At 42.2% G+C, this 19,881-nt stretch overlaps 2 protein-coding genes across 3 annotated transcripts in view; one reads left to right on the top strand and one right to left on the bottom strand.

Annotated features, from left to right (window-relative positions):
* hs2st1a (heparan sulfate 2-O-sulfotransferase 1a) overlaps positions 1 to 13,331 on the bottom strand; it is a 22,081-nt gene extending 8,750 nt beyond the window's left edge. Inside the window, exons 1-2 of one of the 2 annotated variants that reach the window (XM_079348015.1) lie at positions 13,201 to 13,331; positions 12,567 to 12,740 (exon numbers count right to left, since the gene is read on the bottom strand). In XM_079348015.1, coding sequence (XP_079204141.1) covers positions 12,567 to 12,690 — 124 coding nt within the window. In that variant the 5' untranslated portion in view covers positions 12,691 to 12,740; positions 13,201 to 13,331. The other variant, XM_079348014.1, reaches the window with a different exon arrangement.
* Positions 13,332 to 13,429: 98 nt separating this feature from the next.
* Positions 13,430 to 19,201, top strand: selenof (selenoprotein F). Its single transcript, XM_079348026.1, has 5 exons — positions 13,430 to 13,555; positions 14,545 to 14,712; positions 16,967 to 17,030; positions 17,794 to 17,843; positions 18,123 to 19,201. The coding sequence occupies exons 1-5, from the start codon at positions 13,508 to 13,510 to the stop codon at positions 18,252 to 18,254; spliced, it is 462 nt and encodes a 153-aa protein (XP_079204152.1). The 5' UTR covers positions 13,430 to 13,507; the 3' UTR covers positions 18,255 to 19,201.
* Positions 19,202 to 19,881: the final 680 nt, after the last annotated feature.

Raw genomic sequence — 19,881 nt, 5'->3', positions numbered from 1 at the left:
GACAACAATCTGGGATAGATGGAGATTATTATCATTGTGGTGCAACCTGCCAGTTCCCCCCCCCCCCCCCCCTTATACATCTTATGTGGAATCGAGGCTCTCAGTGCCGTCTGACAGGTGAGCCGATAATGTCTGGAAAACAGAAAGTGGGGCCACAAGCTGTCTCATCAGAAACATCAAGTCAGATGAGATTATGGAGCAATTTACACAGATGGCAGATCCCATCATTCCCGTCTTGTTAAGTAAAGGTGGGTCTGACAGGTTGTGGAAGAAGAGGGGAGCTGATCTGAACAGATCTCATCTTGGCACAGATTTTCGATGACGAAGCATGGGGAATTAGCCAAGATTTAAGAGGTATTTGCGTTCAAACAGAGTCAAAATTATCTATGTAAGTCTTGTAAAAAAAAAAAAAAAAAAAAAAGAAAGAAGAAAGATATGAAATGTATTTGCTGGAAGACAGAAACCACCCTGCAGCCAAAACTGTGACACATAAAACAAGAGAAGTGGAAATACAGAAATTTCAGTGGCTGAAAATGTATATAATCATCCTGAAGGCCAGCACTTTGTTTCTAAGGTTCCTTAACTGTTTACAGGTCTCTTTTAACCAACACATGTTTTTCTCTCCTCACAGGTTATGTACATTATGCTATATAAGTTTTAAGTCTAATTGCTAATTCTAACTGCACAGGTTCAACACATAATTATGTTTATTCTTAGTCACATAGGGGCTGCTAAATCTTGTGGGGGGGGGGGGGGGGGGGGGGGGACAGCGGGTGTGTATTGTAACTACCGTAAATTCCGTACTATTGAGCGCACCTGGATATAAGCCGCAGCGGCTAAAAATAAGTAAATAAATGTATTTGTACATATATAAGCCGCACTTGATTATAAGCCGCAGGTGTCCACGCTATAACAAGAGCTATTTACACAGACGTAGGCTACCGGTAACATCCGCAAATACTGTAGCGTCCGTACGGACGTTAAAGGACGACGAGAGCGTTCAAATAATAACTTTTAATAACCCGATCACTGTCGGCCGTGACCACGCCGTTTACAGCAGAGAGCAACACATAACTTGCCGTAACAATCCAACTCTCTCCCCCAGCGTTCTCTCATACAGCCACTCAACACGTTCTCGCTGGTGCATTCACTGACTCTCCACATAATCGGAATTATGAACACATTATCAACTACTGACTTTACAACATGAACCGTTACAATACGAAGCCTAGCCGACGGTGTCTGTAACACGGCTGATGAAAAAGATGACCGTAATATATTTCACAAGAAAAAGTCCATCCATTCACTGCCTCAGAATGACTTCATTACTCACTTCCTCAGTCTCTGTTGTCGCTGTCAGTGTCATCTTAACGTGCAGCAGCTCTGTTAGCTTCTTTGACAGCCAGGTCGATCGCCTTTAACTTGAAAGCTGCATCATATGTATTTCTCCGTGTGTTTTCCATCATGAGGGTGCGTGCATGAAGCGCAAAATGACTGATATTAAGATCCGACGTGACGAAGTCAAATGTTTTTGCGGCAGAAGCTCATTGTCCCCCATAAAAAATCCATAAATAAGCCGCACCGGAGTAGAAGCCGCAGTGCTCGAAGTGTGAGAAAAAAGTAGCGGCTTATAGTCCGGAATTTACGGTAATGTCTTGTGTCCTGCCTGTCTGTATACTGCTACTGGATGCCTTGAATTTCCCTCGGGATCAATAAAGTATCTATCTATCTATCTATCTATCTGAAATATAAACTATTATGCCCAGTCATCATTCACGAATAAAACAACGAGCAATGTTTGCATGGTAATGCAGATACGGTTGCAAGAACAACCCAGATTTTTGATGTTCTTTCTCTGTCTCTCAGCCCTGTAGCACATAATTAATAATGCATATATAGGAGTCCAGGGAAAACTCAACACTCTATTACACAGAGCAGACGACAGCTATTCATAGGTTTAATGATGAGTGGGAGGACCAGGTGAACACCGCTGAGAATCAGTGCCACAAAAAGAATTTGCTACAGTGTAAGAGCTGCAGGAACGAAACTTCAACTTGTTATCACTTCATCTCTGCAGGCTTATCTGGGTTGTCTTTTATCTTTTAAGTTCTTTTCAGCTCTGCATTCATCAGAATATAGCCAGAATCTTGACATCTGTCATCGGTGCCCATTTCTTGATCTGAGGTGGAGCTAGTACCTGTCTGCAGCTACACTTCTGGGAGTCTTTTACAAGAAACATTATAATGCCACACTAAATGTTTGTTTACAACTCAACCCTCTGCTCGTGGCACCTTTGAGAAAAACAGCAGTTGTAAAACACAATGTCTTCTCCTGACTTTGTTGATGATTTCATGTTATCTGAGAAAGTTCTAATTTTATGAACATAAAACCCTGATTAGCCTGTCTGTCATCTTTTTTGGATTTTGGTACCCTAACCCAATACCTGATGACTGAATCTGAACCAATGGCAATTTTTTCCAATTTTTGACATTAACTTTGTGGATTTAATTGAGATCATACTCCGTCCCTGTTTATGTCACAGGTTGTGTAAAAAAGCATCAGTTTGATTTGCATACCAAACCTCTTCCACTGTTTACTGGCCATTATCCAGATGAGAGAGATTCTCTTTGGGAGCACTAAAGCATATTTGTGAGAAGCTATGCAAAGCCTTTTGTGAATACAGAAGGCAGCTGCAAGAAACTTGATGGCTATTCCACTATTCCCAATGAGGCATCATCAGATGATCTGCAGATATTAAGATAGATCGAAGGGCGATTTGCAGAACTCAGAAGTCACTTGTTCTACTCCGTCGGGCCAAATTGGCTTCGACAAGCATTGAACACCTCGAACCAATCTCCATCCAATCTGACATTAGTTGAATTGCATAGTTTAAAATGGACAAACGGATTAATTCTGTTGTTAAATCTAGTTTCTTCAGGCTGAAGCAACTGTCGAAGATCAAGCCTTTTCTTTCTTTAATAACTTTGAGAAAGTTAAACATGCTTTTATCTCATCTCGCCTTGACTATAGAAATGCTCTTTATGTTGGTGTTAGCCAGGCCTTATTGTCTTGTCTGCAGCTTGTGCTTGTATTCGCTGACCTTTTACAACCAAATCCCCCATCGTGGTCATTGAGGTCTTCCAATCAGTCACTTCTGGTTGCACCTAACACTAGGATGAAATATAGGGCAGACCAGGCCTTAGCAGTTGTAGCCCCCTGTCTATTGTTATTTTTTTTTTCTCTTTTATGCTATTTTCTTGTAAAGCACTTTGGTCGACTCTGTTGTTTTTAAATGTGCTCTATAAATAAAGTTGGATTGGATTTTGGGTTATGATGGCACCAGAGGCAGACCTCATTACCAGACCTACTGTAAGTCCTGTTTACACTAAACTGTCCGGTTCAGTCCGGTTCAGTTCGGTTCGGCATGGTACTCATTTATTGGCGTTTCCACCATCAAAAGTTGTGAATGGTACCAAAATAAGGAATCCACACCATCCTACTTTATTAGTAAACTTCTGTTGGGGTGCCAAGAGTACCAGAACAACCCAAAAGGGTCCCTTTGTTTACTTTGTCCCTGTTCTTCTCTTCTTACTTATTATAATAGCAGGCTACAATGTGTTGATTGCTATGATGTCACACTATCACACAGCTGACTCTCTCTCGCTTAAATAAAAGGTACAGTTGGCCAAACTGTACTGAACCAACCAGGACTGCTTGGTGGAAACAGCATTTATATCATGCTAATAAAACGCTGCTCCAACATAAACAAAAATAAGTCAGAAAAACACTGTTTCTGGAAAATTAATAGAATTTTAAGTTCTTTTTAATTAGGTTACAGTCTTGCAGGCTCTTTACATGCATTTGGGTTAACAAGCTGTGAATCCCAAACCACCTTCAACACATCATCTTATATGCTAATATGGGTTTATTTAAAAAAAAAAAAAAAAAACATCAATCAGTTGCACATAAACAAGCATGGAGAAGGAATATTTGCTGTTTTTTTGAAAATTAAGTTTGAACAATTTTCTGTCATTTTAAATACCAAGTAAAGCTAATGGATTATTTGAAATGCAGCTGGTTGACTCATTTAAAAGGGAAAAATGTGAGTTGCAATCCTAATACAGTCTGTAAGTTTGGACATTGAGATGATTTTCATGCACGAGCAATTTTCAATTAAACTTTTTTTTAAAGAGTCAACAAAATGTTTGTGTTTGCAGTCACAGGGACAAAGACACCATATCATTCAGTTCTGTTCGGCGATACCCAACCCTTTTAATAAGGTCAGAATAAACAGACACATCAATCCACTGTGTTGGAGTGGTGCATTGTAAAGGTAGAGCAGGATGGATATACAGGCAGTGGTCTAATAAAATGATCAGCCGTGTGTTTCATTACTGTGTTTGAGGGAAATAATGAACACGTCATGAAAAAAGAGAAAGAGATGCAGAGACATGAATCAACTGATCGTGGCTCAGCAGGGAGCCACACACACACACACACACACACACACACACACACACACACACACACACACACACACACACACACACACACACACACACACACACACACACACACACACACACACACACACACACACACACACACACACACACACACACACACACACACACACACACACACACACACACACAGCTGTTTACCATGTACCTATTTGTAGACTGTCTAATGGACTTAAGGCGATTTTCAGGCAATTTGGCAAAGCTGCTGAGAACATTCAGAGCAGTGGAAGAAGAGTCACATACAAAGAGGAGGAGTAAACAACACAAAATAGACAAAAAGATCCATTTGGCAGGAGAAAAGACGAAGAAGAAGAGCAGCGATGACACATAACAGTCTGTCCCTGAGGTGAAGGTGTAAGACATTATACAGGTAAGCATATTAACAGCAGCTTAAAGCGAAACCCTAAAGCTCAGGAGCAAAGTTTAATCAGAGGATGAGGAAGAAGAACAACACTGCTCATCCATGTTCCTTCCTCCTTTATACCGCTGTGCTCTGATGAAATTGGTTGTAAAACCCTGAAGGCGTCCTTTATACATTCCCCTTCCTTCCCCACTGAGGCTTATGATTCTCACAAGCTGGGTCTTTTAATAGTTCTATCTCAAAATGAAAATGAAATCATCTTTTCATTTTCATCCCCCACCAATCCCTCTCCCTCCTCACTTCTTCCTCCTCCTTTGATAGCACCTCGTTTCCAAAGCCAGGAGCAGATATTCTTCTACCAGGCACCAATCCAGTGGGGTTAGAGAAACACAGGAGGGATCTGAATATCACAGAGACTGCAAATAAAAAAACGTGTGTACAGTACAACTATTGCTACAGGAAAGAGCTGGATTAGAGGACTGTAAGAAGTTATAATGGTGACAGGGGGTTTGAAAAAATGAAAACTTCGAGGAAACAAGGGGGTTGGGGGGGCATGACTGACACCTGCTTTTTATGACCAAACACATGTGTTGTTCCAATACATGCATCAACCTAAGATTCCCGTACAGGTATGGGAGGTCGATGGAACCCCAATATTTAAATGGTTTTCAGTCAAGTGATCATGCAATGATAGTAAGGTGTTTTTTTTAATCCAGCTCAATCCAATCACTTAAAAGCCTCCACAGAAATTAACTTGTTGAGGGTGTTATGCTGCTTGAATGGATACTTGGTATCTGACAGTATTTAAGGTATGGCATTAACAAAAAACAAAAAAATGGTATCAGAACCTCTTTGACAAAAACTCCATTACTTGTAGAGCTGAAACGATTCCTCGAATAACTCGAATAATTCGATTACAAAAATTCATCGAGGAATTTTCGCTGCCTCGAAGCTTCGTTAAAAAATTTTTTTTGCGTCATCAAAACTTTGGTATGAGTATAAAACACGTTTAATGTAGCTGCAGCTACCTGCTCCTCTCTCTGACACACAGCGCTAACACGCACACGCGCACACGGACACACACGCGCACACACGCGAGCGCGGCGTGCCCCTTTTAATTTTTAGTCAGCACACAGTTGATCCGCGATCCATACGACCAAGTCGAGAACACGTGATCCGGTCAAACAGTCGGCTTTTCTCCGTTCACTCTCTCCGTGTTTGCAGCTAACATAATGATAGCAACGTCCTCTCACAGTCTCTGTCATAGACACGTCTATAGTCTCTGTAGTCTGTGAGCGCGCTGAATGCACGCGCTGCAGGAGCAGACAGAGATACACTTTTAACAATATACAGGCTGATTATATGAAATGTCTGATGTCTTCAAAGCTAAATCAAGACAGAACTTGTTTGTGGAATAATAATTTAGCAAATATATATTTAAAGTTTCTCAATTTCCTTATCTGACATAATGATTGATTCTGTGATTGATTCAACAGAACATAATGCTTTCTCTATTAAATACTGTAACAGATGTGTAGGCTACACAAAACACTATTTGCTATTTCAGCCATTAAAACATGTTTGGCCTGTATTTTTCATCTACCTGCCGCCTTGACCAGTGAATCAGAAAGTGAATTTGGGACCCTGTCAGTAATATGGTGAGCATCATCAGCAGCTGTAGAGCAGAGGTGGTTGGCTGTAACAAGCAGGCGTTTCCATGGTAACTGCAAAGAAGCAGGTTTGTAGGGACAACCCAAGACGAGTTAAACCTTAATTAAGCAAAAGTAGGATTTATTCGATTACTCGATTAATCTACGGGATATTCGATAGAATACTCGATTACTAAAATATTCGATAGCTGCAGCTCTAATTACTTGTCAAAAATGTCAAGGTGTGAGCCGAAAATGGTACCGAGAGAGGTTAAATTGGACCTTGTAGTTTCTGGCATCATTTAAACAGATCGCGGAGGCTGAAAACCCGATCATTTCTGAGACATCATATTAAACGTCACCTCAGCACAGCACTCAGGACCAATGTTCACTCTGAGAGTCTCTGCAGGATGATTTGCTGACCGACGTCTGATTTATCACTTCAACTAAATGCTATCTCTTCAGCCATCAGTCAGAGCTTTACTTGTCCCTGCAAATTCACTCTGGCCGGCAGGGTTGCTGTGCCACATGATATTTGAAGCCCCTGCCTCGAGGTTGAGTGAGCTGACACCTCTGAAGAAACAGTGACACAGGAAGAAATGAAGACGGAGAGGAGCCTGCGAGGAGGAGAAAGTGTGTCCGCGTGGAGAGGAGGGAGGGGAGTATTGGGTAGGGGCCAGCTGAGGCCAAGTGACGGGTGGGTTTGGAGCGAGGTATTCTTCTAGAACAGCCTCCAATTACACCCAGAGTGTGAAACCGTCCATAACAGCCCGATTAGCCTGTCTGTCATCCTGCTACAGCAGCAAACCCGGCAGTCGGCTCTGGTTGCTGCCGCGTGCCACTTTGCAGGAACGCGTTCCCTGTCGGGCAAAAGTGCACGCCAGGAGCCATAAATACTCTGTACTAATCAAAGTCTGCTTCCAACAATATAACCAAAGCCCAGGATTGCCATTACGCCCTTCTTCCCAACCTCCAGAAACAGATCCATCCATGACACCTATGCTCATCTCAGCTGAGGGCTAGCCTCCATTAGTCGCTCACTTGGCATGTAACAGAAAGTGTGAGCAGCACGGTCCAGGTGTCGGACGCTTCCAGATTCTTACGGTAGCAGATGCCAACGTGCAGGGAAGCAAATGACTCATGCACCCGTTATACACCTCAGAGAAGCTAAAAACAGAGATGTGGGGCATCAGAAAGAATTCAGAGGGAATCTTGTTGCCTTGTCCTCAGCCAGGAAAATAAACAGCATGAGGAAGAAATACTGGGTGGGTACAGATTTAGAGGGGGGGGGGGGTTGATGTTTGGGTTCAACCTCACCGAAGGTCATCAATTAGCTTCAAAAGGAAGCCAATGTTTTGGGGTATCAGCTATGTGAGTGAGTTACAAAGATTATAGTTTGTACACACTCAGCAAATGTGTCAGAGTAAAAGGAACCGGGTAGCTGCTTGGGTAATCAATAAAGTAAAATTTAGAGCACAACAGCAGCTGAAAGTCTTATCAGCGACAGGGTGTAAGAGAGTGTTAACTGCACCAGGATATAAACTTCTTCAATCAAAGGCGACGATGGTGTACTTGACAAGCAATGCCTGACAAATGTCCTCTCAAGAGCAAATTCCTGACCAGTTGCCCCAGGTCCCGAGGGAGCGAGGGGGGGGGCCTGTAGCAGTGAGTGCTTTCCATGATGATCAAAGTCAGATTCGAAACCACAGCCCTGGAGCAAGTGGTTTCAAATTCAGATCAGGACAATTGAATGCTTTGAAGAGTTACGTCAGCTTGGCAAACCCTTTGACAATGGATGCATGCATCTCTATCCTTTTTCTGCATTCAATAGCATCTTTGGTCTCTCAGCTCATCACAGAGCCGTTTGTGTCTGGAGCTCAATATCACCCAGCAACAGATAGAAATTGAATTCCTTTAATCAGGCTGAGTAATGGCCAGCACGATTAAAACGGCAATGATTCAATGGGGGAAAAAAGTCTCTTAGTATTTCTGCTGCTCGGTGACACACAGCCCTCACATGGCCTGCAGAGCACAGAGGTGAAGAGGTCGTTTGGCCCAGTTACAGGGGCCACAGAGTGACAGTTTTATAGCAATGTGTCTATTCACACAGCTCTTAATATACCATCGATGTCCTCTTTTAATAACCTCCAACCCCTGACGACAAGCGCTACAACTTACACAATTCAAAAAGGGTGGAAACGCTGCTTAAAAAGCTTGGATTTCAAGCTCAGCTTTTCTTTGTGTTTATGAAAATTCTCCCTGAGGAAATAACTCTGGCAGGGCTTGAATCTATAAAAGCAGATAGCAAGACAGATGTTACGCAAATAATGATGCACTCAACTGTGTAATGAACATACTTTCAGCCAGAAAAGAGAGAGAGATCTTTAAAATGATGTGGCTTCAGAGCCACCACTGAAAATGATTGCCATGGGTTTCGTGTATTTCCCACAACACATCCTACTGGTTTGCAGTATCATCGTTTCTAATCTTATTGCAAAGGGATAAGAGAACTCACCCTTCAGTCTTGACTTCTTCACATGAGCCAGCTTTACACTAAATAAACATAATCAGTGCAACGTAGTATAAAAACATTCAAATGGGAATCATTATTAATCTTTACAGAAGAGTTGTGCGGATGTCGACATAATCCTGTGTACTATGAAGATATTCAATTTATCATTAATCCTGATTGATTTAATCCTAATTGTAAGACTATTCACTTACTTTCACTACAATGACACTATTTCTTTTTTTTTTATCCCCCCAAAAAAACGTTGTTCGTTGCCTTTAAGTTCAATATAGTCCACACTTAGGGAAATCCCCAGGGTTTTCTTCACTTTTAAGCATCTAATCACATTTTCTCAACCGGTTGAGAAAATCTAATCAGAGGTTAATCAAATTCAGGCATCTGTTTCCTATCTGACGTCAGTGAGACAAAGGATGCTCGGCCTCAGACTGCAGATGGTGAAATTCTTCAAGATGAGCACAGGAAATAATGTGAACTGAGGTGAAGTTAATAACTAGTGTCCGTAAATCCCTGTTTGTTGCTTCTTATTAAAGAAACTTGATATCCATTCTTCTCTGCATCCATCTCTGCACAGTCAGCCTGCGTTACCGTCGACCAAGCCGGCAGCAGCAGCGAACAGCCGGAGAGCAATCCTGTCAGAATAATGGATTAGGCCCACAGCAGGACACACAGCTGCACGGCGGCGTGATTGTAATGCAGGAGACTCTCAGAGGAACCTGGGGACGACGAAGCAAATCACAGCTGTCTCCCTGCGAGGAAAGTCTAAGAGGAATTGATTCAAACGTGTTTCAGGCGACAGCATCCCTCTCTGTTTGGAGAGGATGCAGGTCAGTGACATCTGTGAACACATGAAACAGGTGACACTTCGAGCTTATTTTGTTTTCGGAGCAGGATTTGGGTCCGTCTTTGTTGTGGTAGTGAGTGACACAGGTTTTTCAGAATTGCACAGACAGACCTGCAGCAGGCGAACCTGTTAATGTGTCCGCCTCCCGAAGCAGTCTGTCAGCGCTGTGCCCCTGAAAGCCTCACTCACAACTATTTCCCCATGCAGCACATAATTCAAAGCTCCAGTATACAGACGTCTGCTGGGTCCAGTCATCCATCAGAAAGCTTTGTGCCAAGTCAACAGATTCTGGGGGTGTTGGGCAGTCGGGGCGGGGGGGGGTCTCTGAGGTTACGTTTCAGCTTTGGGAGAGGGTATGTGTATTTGTGTGTCTCCGAGGGTGTAAAGAATAGCTCTTTACAGCAGCAGTAAACCATGTCACAGGCCAATTTAGCCATCTATACCACCAGCCCTCATGTTGTTACAACATGAAAACTCAGCTGGGACACTCAAAGATAAAGTATTTTCACAATCTGGCCTCAAAACTTGCTGAAAATTCACCTGACAAAAATCGGACTCAGATTACTTAGATGCTTGTAATTCCCGGGATTACAGGATTTAGACTTGTAATGGTGACAGTCATAGCTGATTCAAAGTCTGAATGTGGTTGGGGTTTTTTTTCACAAAGCCTTTCACACATACATGATTCCAACATTCAAAAACCCAAAAGATGGTCATTTCATTTCCATGATGAACCCCTACCCTAAACAGCTGCCGTTTTATTTTTGTCTAATTGAATGATTTTTCACCAGCTGATCAGAAAATGGTTCACCTCTCACCCCAGTAAGGGTGATAAGATGTTATCTATATCAGGTCCTCTGTGCTGCATTGTTGGAAAGACAAACTGATTTCTGTCAACATTTACCTAAAAATAATCAATAATCATAATCAATTTATTCACAAATATATGACAAACATCTAGGCCTTTCGACCGACAAAAAAAATTAATCAACAGAAATTTTGATCCCAGAATATTAAAGGTAAACTTGATCAAGGCTACAACTCTTTATTTTTTAAATTCCAGATTAATCCACCAATTATTTCACGAGTGATGTAAATATCCCCAAATTGTAAAAAGAAAAACTCTGCAACACCCAAGATGACGACGTTAGCGATGATAAATCAAAAGATTTTATAGTTGATCTTGTTAAGATCCAGGAAGAGAGAGTGTGGAATAATAAACAGCATAAGGATAGGGTTGTATAGTCGAACCTAAGCTGTGGCTTAGCGGACCTCAACCTCTGTGGGCGATAACAGCGCACGTAACTTAACCACAGAGCTAAACAGGCCCCCCATAAAATGTACAATTAACTAACTCCAGTATGTTTTACAGCCATTTTATTTAGAGTCATATACTCTGACGACCATCTGGAGGATAATAAAATAAATTGCAAATATTTTAATCGTCTACTTTAACACTATATTTAAGATAAGGAAAAGCAGATTATTCCAACCTTTGCCATAACCAGTATCTAATACTAATTGGATCAATGTTGCATCTGTCCCATTAAGTGTCACTGTACGCCTTTTAAATGAGCCAGCATTCACAGACACACGTAGCACAAAACAAATGTCACCTATAAAAGGAGCTCTCACTGCAGCCTTTGTTAAAGTGACTGCACCTGTGAATTCCCTGCTATAACCGTCCGATTTCACCAGACAACACTAGAGGTGCTGTTTGAACCCCTGAGGTACACGGGCTGGACCGCTCTGCTGTTACTACACAATCCCCACAGCAGAGGCACTGGAGAGATAATCCTGCAATGTCCCAGATCTTAACTGGGATCGAGCCCCTGATGGGAGCCCGAAATGAGATTTGAACGCTGTGCCGGTCACATTTCAATCACAGGGAAGAGTTTGGTGAAGGGGCAGGAGAGGATTTGCAGCACTGGAGCGTCCTAATGCATGCAGAGTATTACTCCAAAAAAAAAAAAAAAAAACCTCAGTGAGCTTTCTGCTAGTTCTAGAGTACTGAATACACTTGTTATTCATGAATGACCGCACAATCATGTCAAGTGAAAGTAAAAAAGGTGAAAAATGTGTCTATTAGTCAGGGTTTAAATCCTCTAAATAAGTCAATGATTTGGCAGCTTATTTGTTTAATAGCTGATCATTCGAGGCTTTTTTTTTTTCAAGAGAAAACATGAATCTCTGCAGCACCAGCTTCTCAAATGTTTTTTTAAACAATCATTTTATGCAGAATACTAGGCTGCTGAACAGAGACAAAGACCAGAGACTATGAACCACTTTAATCTAGAAAACTGCACCGTAAGTCCACTGTTGCTGACTGTATCAAAGAGTAACACACTGAAGACAACAGCAGCTCCTCAGTCTCACACTGCACTGCACAGCTCAGGATGACATGTTGACACCATCTGTAAAACTCTCCTCGGAATAGTTAAAGATTTTTAGTGTCACGGTCATGCAAGGTTCAGTGGGACAGATGCTTTAACATTTCATGACTCAGACTGAAGCAAATCCTGCAGTATGAGTTCAATGAAAAAGGATTGCCTCTATTGACCACAATGCACAACAAAGGTGATGCACAGCCCGCACAAGAGGAGCGTCCTCCTTAGGCTCTCCTGGAGAGTTGTGCAGGGATTGAATCAGGCTTTAAACTTACCAAGCTTTCCCCTGGACTCCTCCAGCTTCTGGATCTGGTTCTCGAGGAAGAACATGGCCACTGCAAACGCCAGCAGCGCCAGAAGCTGCAACTTGGGCGGCATCATGACTCTGAGCAGCCCCATCAAATCATCCAGAGAAGGATTTGGTCAGTCCATGCTCAGAGGAGGAGACACTGAAAACACACAGAGACAAACGAGGTGTGATTACAAAGCGGCGGAGTGTGTGTGCATGGCCCTCTGTCTCTGTGTGTGTGTGTGTGTGTGTGTGTGTGTGTGTAGATATCTCCCAGTGTTCAGATCCTTTGGTTACCTCGATGTATTCATGCTCGGCTCATTGATTTCAATTAATTCAATTCCCAATAACTGAGCGCCGTAGAGCCGGAGGGATTTCTCACACAGAAAGAAATAGTTCCTCTGGGATGTAGTGATCGCTGGTACCCGCTGCTGTCTGCCTGCGTCCCCCATGTAGCACCGTCCTGTCCCGAGCAGTGTGCGCACCGACGAACCACGGACACACTACTACCACCACCCAGACCATTGGATGTATCAACAGTCCACCACACACTCACGGATTTCTATTCGTCGACTGTGACTGTCTGTTCAATCCGGATTGGACCGTTTTCATAAACTGACCTGAATTTGGACGCCAGGTGTCGCAGTTCATGTTTGAGCCAATAATGCCGCCGCGGAGGCGAGGAAGAGTGTGTTTTAGTCGACTGTTGAAAACGCCTTAAGTGTATTATTAAAACACCAACATATTTGTGTAAATGTTAACGAAACATTCCTTTCACCCCCAGATGTTATCTTTGCAGACATTGACTGTGTTTGAAGCCATATATGCCCAGTCATGACACTTAAAAGTCAGGCGCGATGTGGGCAGCCTCTTCTTTAGCGACAGCGGGGTCCTTCGAGTAGTTTCCGCTAACAAAGCTCCTCTAAAATGTCGGGAGAGGTTTACCTACTGTGGCTCCTCTCTTTATTACAGACGGTGAGTTATTTAGACACTAATACAACAAGCATTTATTGTCGCTTTGAGTCGTAATAGTAACTAGCTGAAACACATGTGAAAACAGATGTTTAATGTGATGTTCAGTATAGTGATCCGCAGCTTGTCTAAACGTGACGTGGCTTATCGTCAAAACCTTAAAAAAACACGAGAGCCTCGTTTATAAAGTCAGGCTTTCTTATTGTTTATTTACACATTTGTTTACAATATGTTTTAACCAGTTAGTTAGAAGGTAAAAGAAAAACCAAGACAAACATTTCTAATGTAAGACTTGTGTTCAAAATGTGCAAATCTGTGAGGGAGACGCATGTAGTCTTTTATTGAATTAAAAATGCGCTTAAAGTTACTGACAAGAGGTAATCTGATAGTTGTTCCTGAAACATGATTATATGGGGTTATCATATTTTAGAGTAATCTGGTTTCCTGAATCTTGAAACTGAAACTAGTTTGAACTACATGGATTAGCTTTATTGAGCTTCTTTCGTTTTTAACAGTACATTTAACAGGCCTGTTATTAACAGAAAGTCATTTAATGACAACCATACACCTAAAAGACTGAATCATCCTGTTAATGAGTTCATTACCTGTTTGACCACATTACCAGATAATCTACCCAAGAACAGAGCTGAACTTATTTATTAACAGGTTGAGTTTAGGTTTTTGAAAATCTAGTTTTGTTTTTTGATTTTGTTTTTTGAAGTGCTTTAAGTTAGTCATCGTTGCAAAACACCATCCGTTAACAACACAGTAGTTGCTAAATATATTACTGTTTTCTATCTCACAGATTAATTTAAAAGTACACCAAACTTGATGTTGAAAAAAATCTATTATAGATAGATAGATGGGTAAATACTTTATTGATCCCAAGGGAAACTCAAGCCTCCATACATATGACACAGTCAGTAATGGTGTCATATCCCACTCACTGCTGTCTGTTGTGTCCTCTCTCTTTCTCCGTTATTTTTTTCCAGCTGTCGGCGTACGGTGCCGACCTGTCCTCTGAAGCATGCAGAGAGCTGGGCTTCTCAAGCAACCTGCTGTGCAGCTCCTGTGACCTACTCGGGGAGTTCAGCCTGACCAAGCTGCAGCCTGACTGCGGACAGTGCTGTCAGCAGGAGGCCCAGATGGAAGCGCGCAAGGTACGAGTAACAGCTGTGCTCAGAGATGTGCTGAACAGGAAGTGATAACCTTCAGTCACAGTGACGGGTGTCGTTTACGAACCTGGAGACGCAAGGTCAACGAAAGTGCGTGCTGTCATATGATTAATAGAAAAGCTTGTTGTACTTGGCTGCGTGACTGAAACATGACAGTTTTGATGGCACCTAAAATATATTTTATTTACTGTGGGCTCCTTTGCTGTCATTGTTGCTGAATTTAAACAGACGGCACGCTCCTATGTGGATTTTAGTAGCACCCACTGGACCTCCCTGTCAGAGTGTGTCACTTTTATTGCCAGGATTACACCCACAAGTCTTTGAACTGTGACTGAGACAACCTGGTTGAAGACGCACGTTGCAGCTGTGCATCAGATCCGAGCTGCCACACACGAACTCTGTCACCGCCTGTCTCAATCTCTCTCACTAAACTTCAGAGGCGTCGCCCCTTAACCGCAGCCCAACACTCCCCGTGGGGAGCCGAGTTACACCGGAACAACCCCGCTATAACCAGTTTGGAGATGTTAGCGAGGGCTCAGTGCTCTGGTGATTACAGCAGGTTCAAAATGGAGTCCCTGCTGAGCTTTGTCAGATAAACACTGAGTCAACCGATGGCAGAAAAACAAAGTCGTTTTTTTCTTTGATTAAGCAATGGCCCCAGAGCGTGTGGTATCCTAGCAACATCACCTTGGATAAAGGCGAGCATACACCTCATTACACCTGCTGATGATAACTCTGTCTAAGATGGGCACTTAGAGGAGCGATTGCTCTGCTTCCTCCTCACGATTTGGAGGAAAATGTCAGTTAGACGAGCAATTGGCTGTCTCCAGCTGCACTCTAAGGAGAGCAGCACAAACGACAATGTCACTAAGCACACTTTCTCCTCTGACAGCAACAATTATCTGCCTTGAGAATTCTTTCACTCTCACAATTGGCATCAGTGCCGTGCCATTAAACCCTCTGAGAAATGGTTTATTTCGCAGCCTGGCCGATTAGAGGGTTTCACTGAGCACGGAGGGTTTTTCTGTGACATTTTTCAAAGTGTGCTTCTCTGCAGAGCACCCTGTGCACACAGCAGCACCTCAGCTTTCCAAGGTGCCACTGTACAGCATCATCCTGTAGAGCAGGACAACCTGTCTGAGAGTTTTGAAGACAGTGTACAGTTAAAGATAACAGCTTTTTTTAACCTTTTCAGTCTGACCAGTTAGGTTTGATGATTGTCTTTTGTTTTTTTTGTTTTTTGTGTTAATAAATCCCATGAAGAGACAGCCAAACGTCGATCAGGCCAACTTGGTTTTGCCTGTGTTACCTGAAACCAGAGAGATCTAGTGTCACACAGCAAGGATGGAATTATTATGGTGAACACTTTAAGCAATGAATGAAGATTAAAAAAACAAAAACAAGTTAAAATAACTAAACTATTGGTGGTTATGTACTCTTGGGGATAAAATGTACCAAATGCTTTGAAACATTTGCCACACATGACAAAACAGTCACAAGTGGACATGCCACCTGCTGCTCGTGCAACACGCTAATTGTTTGATATCGATGATCTTGTTTTGATGACCGTGGGAAGCCAAACTCGTAATAAATTTTCTCTAAAAACTACAATGCCCAGCTGCTGTTTTTGCCTGAGTAGGAAGCAGGGAGCTCTGGGCTGAAGGCCACAGTCTTTTTCTAAACCTAGTTTACCTGTCAGCTTGATTTGTAGTTACAACACTATCAGCTTCTGCCAACAAGGTTTTAGGAGTTTACAAAATAACAAAGAGATGAAAGAAAGTAAAAAAAGTTCATGTTTCATTTCAGTTTTAAAATCACTGATAAACAGGAGGTCTAGCTCATCAGTAGTGTTTTGAAATGGAGTCATTTATTTGCTGCTCTCAGGGGAGTCGTGATAGTACAGAGGGTCGAGGAATTGGGGGGGGGGGACATCTCCGCTGTGTGAACCTGACGCACCAAGCTGTTAACCGCTCTCCTCTCTGTCAAGTCCAGCAGAACGCCGTCCAATTTCCTCTCACTTATTGTATATTGGTGCTCGACTTTGATTACAAGTGAGCTCCATAAAACCGCCATCCATCAGCTCTGCTCCATATGTACAGGCACACGGTTTAATGAGCCCGAGCAGTCGCCTGGACACGTTTATGAATCAGTCCGTCTGAATCCAATTACTCCTCCAGGACGGGAGTCCTGCCTCGGTGTCCTCATGGGCTTCCTCACATTGCGCTTCTTTTTCACACAGCTCTACGCCGGGGCCATCCTCGAGGTGTGTGGATGAAAATTGGGGAGGTTCCCTCAAGTCCAAGGTGAGTTCTCCCCATGGAACATTTTCAGAAATACTGTAGTAACAGCTTTGTCCTGAATCTGAACTATGTGAGATTCTCCTGCTCAATTTTTAAACGGGAGCGTGTCCCTCCTTCAGCGACCAACCTGTGTGCACTAAACAGGACTGGAGATCTTTAGCGCTCACACATGGCAGAGGATGATGCACATCTGTTGCGAGCTATAAACCCGACGTGTCATCCCACTGCAAGGTTTCTGCTTTTTGAAACAATTGGCTCAGACGGGGGGAATCAGTGGCAGGATTTCTCTTGAAGTAGTTTTCAGGTGATGTAAGGTAAATAAATGAGTAGAGTATATAATAGATCCGGTCATGTAAAGTGCTTTGAACTATCATGAGCACAACTCGTATAAACGGGTTTGGTGTCAAAAAAGTTCCCATTTAAGAACAAATGGGTTTTTTTCTTCTCAGGCTGAGGGCAGAAGAGCTTCTGAAGTGATTCTATCATGTGTTTCTGTGGAGCCGACCTCCCACCTCAGCTCAGTGGAACATTTGGTTAATTCAGTGTCAGGTTACGTCTGCCTGCGCCATATGGCTGTTTGTTTGTTTCAGCTGGAGCCGTCCTGTGCTCTCAACTGTCTGCGCCGCTGTTAACGCTGCATTCTCAGGAGGGCTCAGAGCTGTCACTAATTACAAAACTCAGTGCTAAAAAAGAAAGGCTAATTGAGTGATCGATGAACCATTCTTTGTCTCACCGGTGTGTGTGTTTTTTTTAATAATCTGCACAGCTTTTGTCAGGAGCGACAAGCCGAAGACGTTCAAAGGTCTTCAGATCAAGGTAAGGGTGACGACTGATGTTCTGATAGATAGATAGATAGATAGATAGATAGATAGATAGATAGATAGATAGATAGTTTATTGATCCCGAGGGAAATTCAAGATTTGATTTCAAGATGAAAGAAATTCTGTCATAATTAGACGCATCAAGCTCCAAACAGAGCAATCACATGATCTCTGAGATGATGCCTTGCCAACATTTCTCTGAGTATTCTTCAGTTGTATTGAGGGCAAACTTGCCGTCCTAACACATCCCTCCTCTTTCCCCCCCACGCTGCAGTACGTGAGAGGCTCCGATCCTGTGCTAAAGCTTTTGGACGATAACGGGAACATGGCTGAGGAGCTCAGCATCCTCAAGTGGAACACAGACAGCGTGGAGGAGTTCCTGAGTGAGAAATTAGAACGGATATAGAAATAAGAGACCTTTTGTTTTGTTTTTTTGTTTTTTAAATCTCGCCATGCAGATACTTTCTGGTTATAGTTCTAAGGTTCACAGATTTGTCTTTGATATTTCTGTGTCAATCTTCCGGGAAATTAAAATACAGTTTGTGGTTTTTGCAGCGCAGAAAAAGGATCATCCAACTATTCTGCAGCTTGTTTTTGAATATTTTCATTGAGTACTGCACAAGAGAGACGCTCGTTCTCGAAATATTTGTCGCTGAAGATCAAATTTTAAGTTTTTTGGCCCCTAAGAAAAGTACAATTGTCTCGGGGCAGAAATCTTGCGAGAGAATTCTTAACCGTGGGCATGTTGAACTATTAATATCTGCATGGCTGCGGACTAAAGGCATATTAGAAAATGTTTACTTGTAATCAGAACGAAGAAACGCTTACGTTGTTTACCAGTTTGTAAACAACTCTGCCTTGAAGGATGGTTGTTAAATTTCTGCTGTAATGACTGTTTTTGTATCAGAAAACGTGAATCTCTTGTCTAAATTTGACCAAATAAGATACGCAAGTGTGAAAAGACATACTCGCAGAGTAATGATCCAACATCAAGAGATGAATCATGGCTCAGTGAAAGTTTCAAATAAGACTATTCAGCACATCATTGATTTTTATTTTTTTTGTCCTGTCTGATATTCTTGTTTGTGTTTTTTTTATAACGCTCATGATGGTGACTGATGGGATTTGTGGTGGAAATGAGTCGTAGTTGCTCTCCACATGCAGGAGTCTACTGAAGCACACGTTAGTGATGACCTCACAGTAAACCAGAGCTGGAATGTGACGTCTGATGTATGTTTGTGTTTATCTGAGCCTCCTGCTCTGGAGAGAAACTGGATTCATTTAGGATGCTTGGGTTTTGAGCGAGTGAGGTGACAGTTTAAATATGCAACAATAAACTGAGTCTGAAGGTAATTCTCTGAGCAGGTTGGTTTATTTATTTATTTTTTGTCTTTGTAGCATATTAAAGTCTTTATTGTCCTACAGCTGACTGCAGTGGCGTAATGTTGATCTGACACTGAGATGGATTTACTGACATCTAGTGGTCAAACAAGATTACAGCAGGGTGCTGCAACAGGTTTTGAAGTAGACAAAAAGAGTGAGAGGAAACACCCTAGGAAAGTAGTGAAAAAATAATAACGGCACGAGTTCATCAACACATGAACACAGAACTCCTCAATGACAACAATGTGTATGTATATTTAAAAACATTTACTGTGTTCTTCTTAAACTGTCTTTTTAAAATGTAAAGAAATATATTTACTCTATTTATTATATACCTCATGATGGTTTATTGAACAATAGATTAGTTTGGCTTTTACCACATGCGCCTTTTTGAGTATAATGCTGAAAATGCTGGATTTGATTGGATGGATCTGGAAGCAAAGTAAACTTCATCTTGTGAATGTGAAGCCTAACCCTGCAACAAAGAGCCCAGAAGTTTTACCTCTGAAACTATTTAGCTGCATGTAAGCTACAGATAGTTGTTAAAACGTTTGAATCCGTTTTTAGCTAAATGCCTTCACCTGTCAGTCCTGTAGGTAAAGTACCCTGACGCTTTGTTTATATTCTTCAGTTATTTAAACAGCTTGATT

Source organism: Symphodus melops (genome assembly GCF_947650265.1).
Source record: "Symphodus melops genome assembly, chromosome: 7".
In the NCBI taxonomy this organism is placed as follows: domain Eukaryota; kingdom Metazoa; phylum Chordata; class Actinopteri; order Labriformes; family Labridae; genus Symphodus; species Symphodus melops.
Note: the sequence above shows the minus strand (reverse complement) of the source record. Positions and strands in the feature narration are given on the sequence as shown.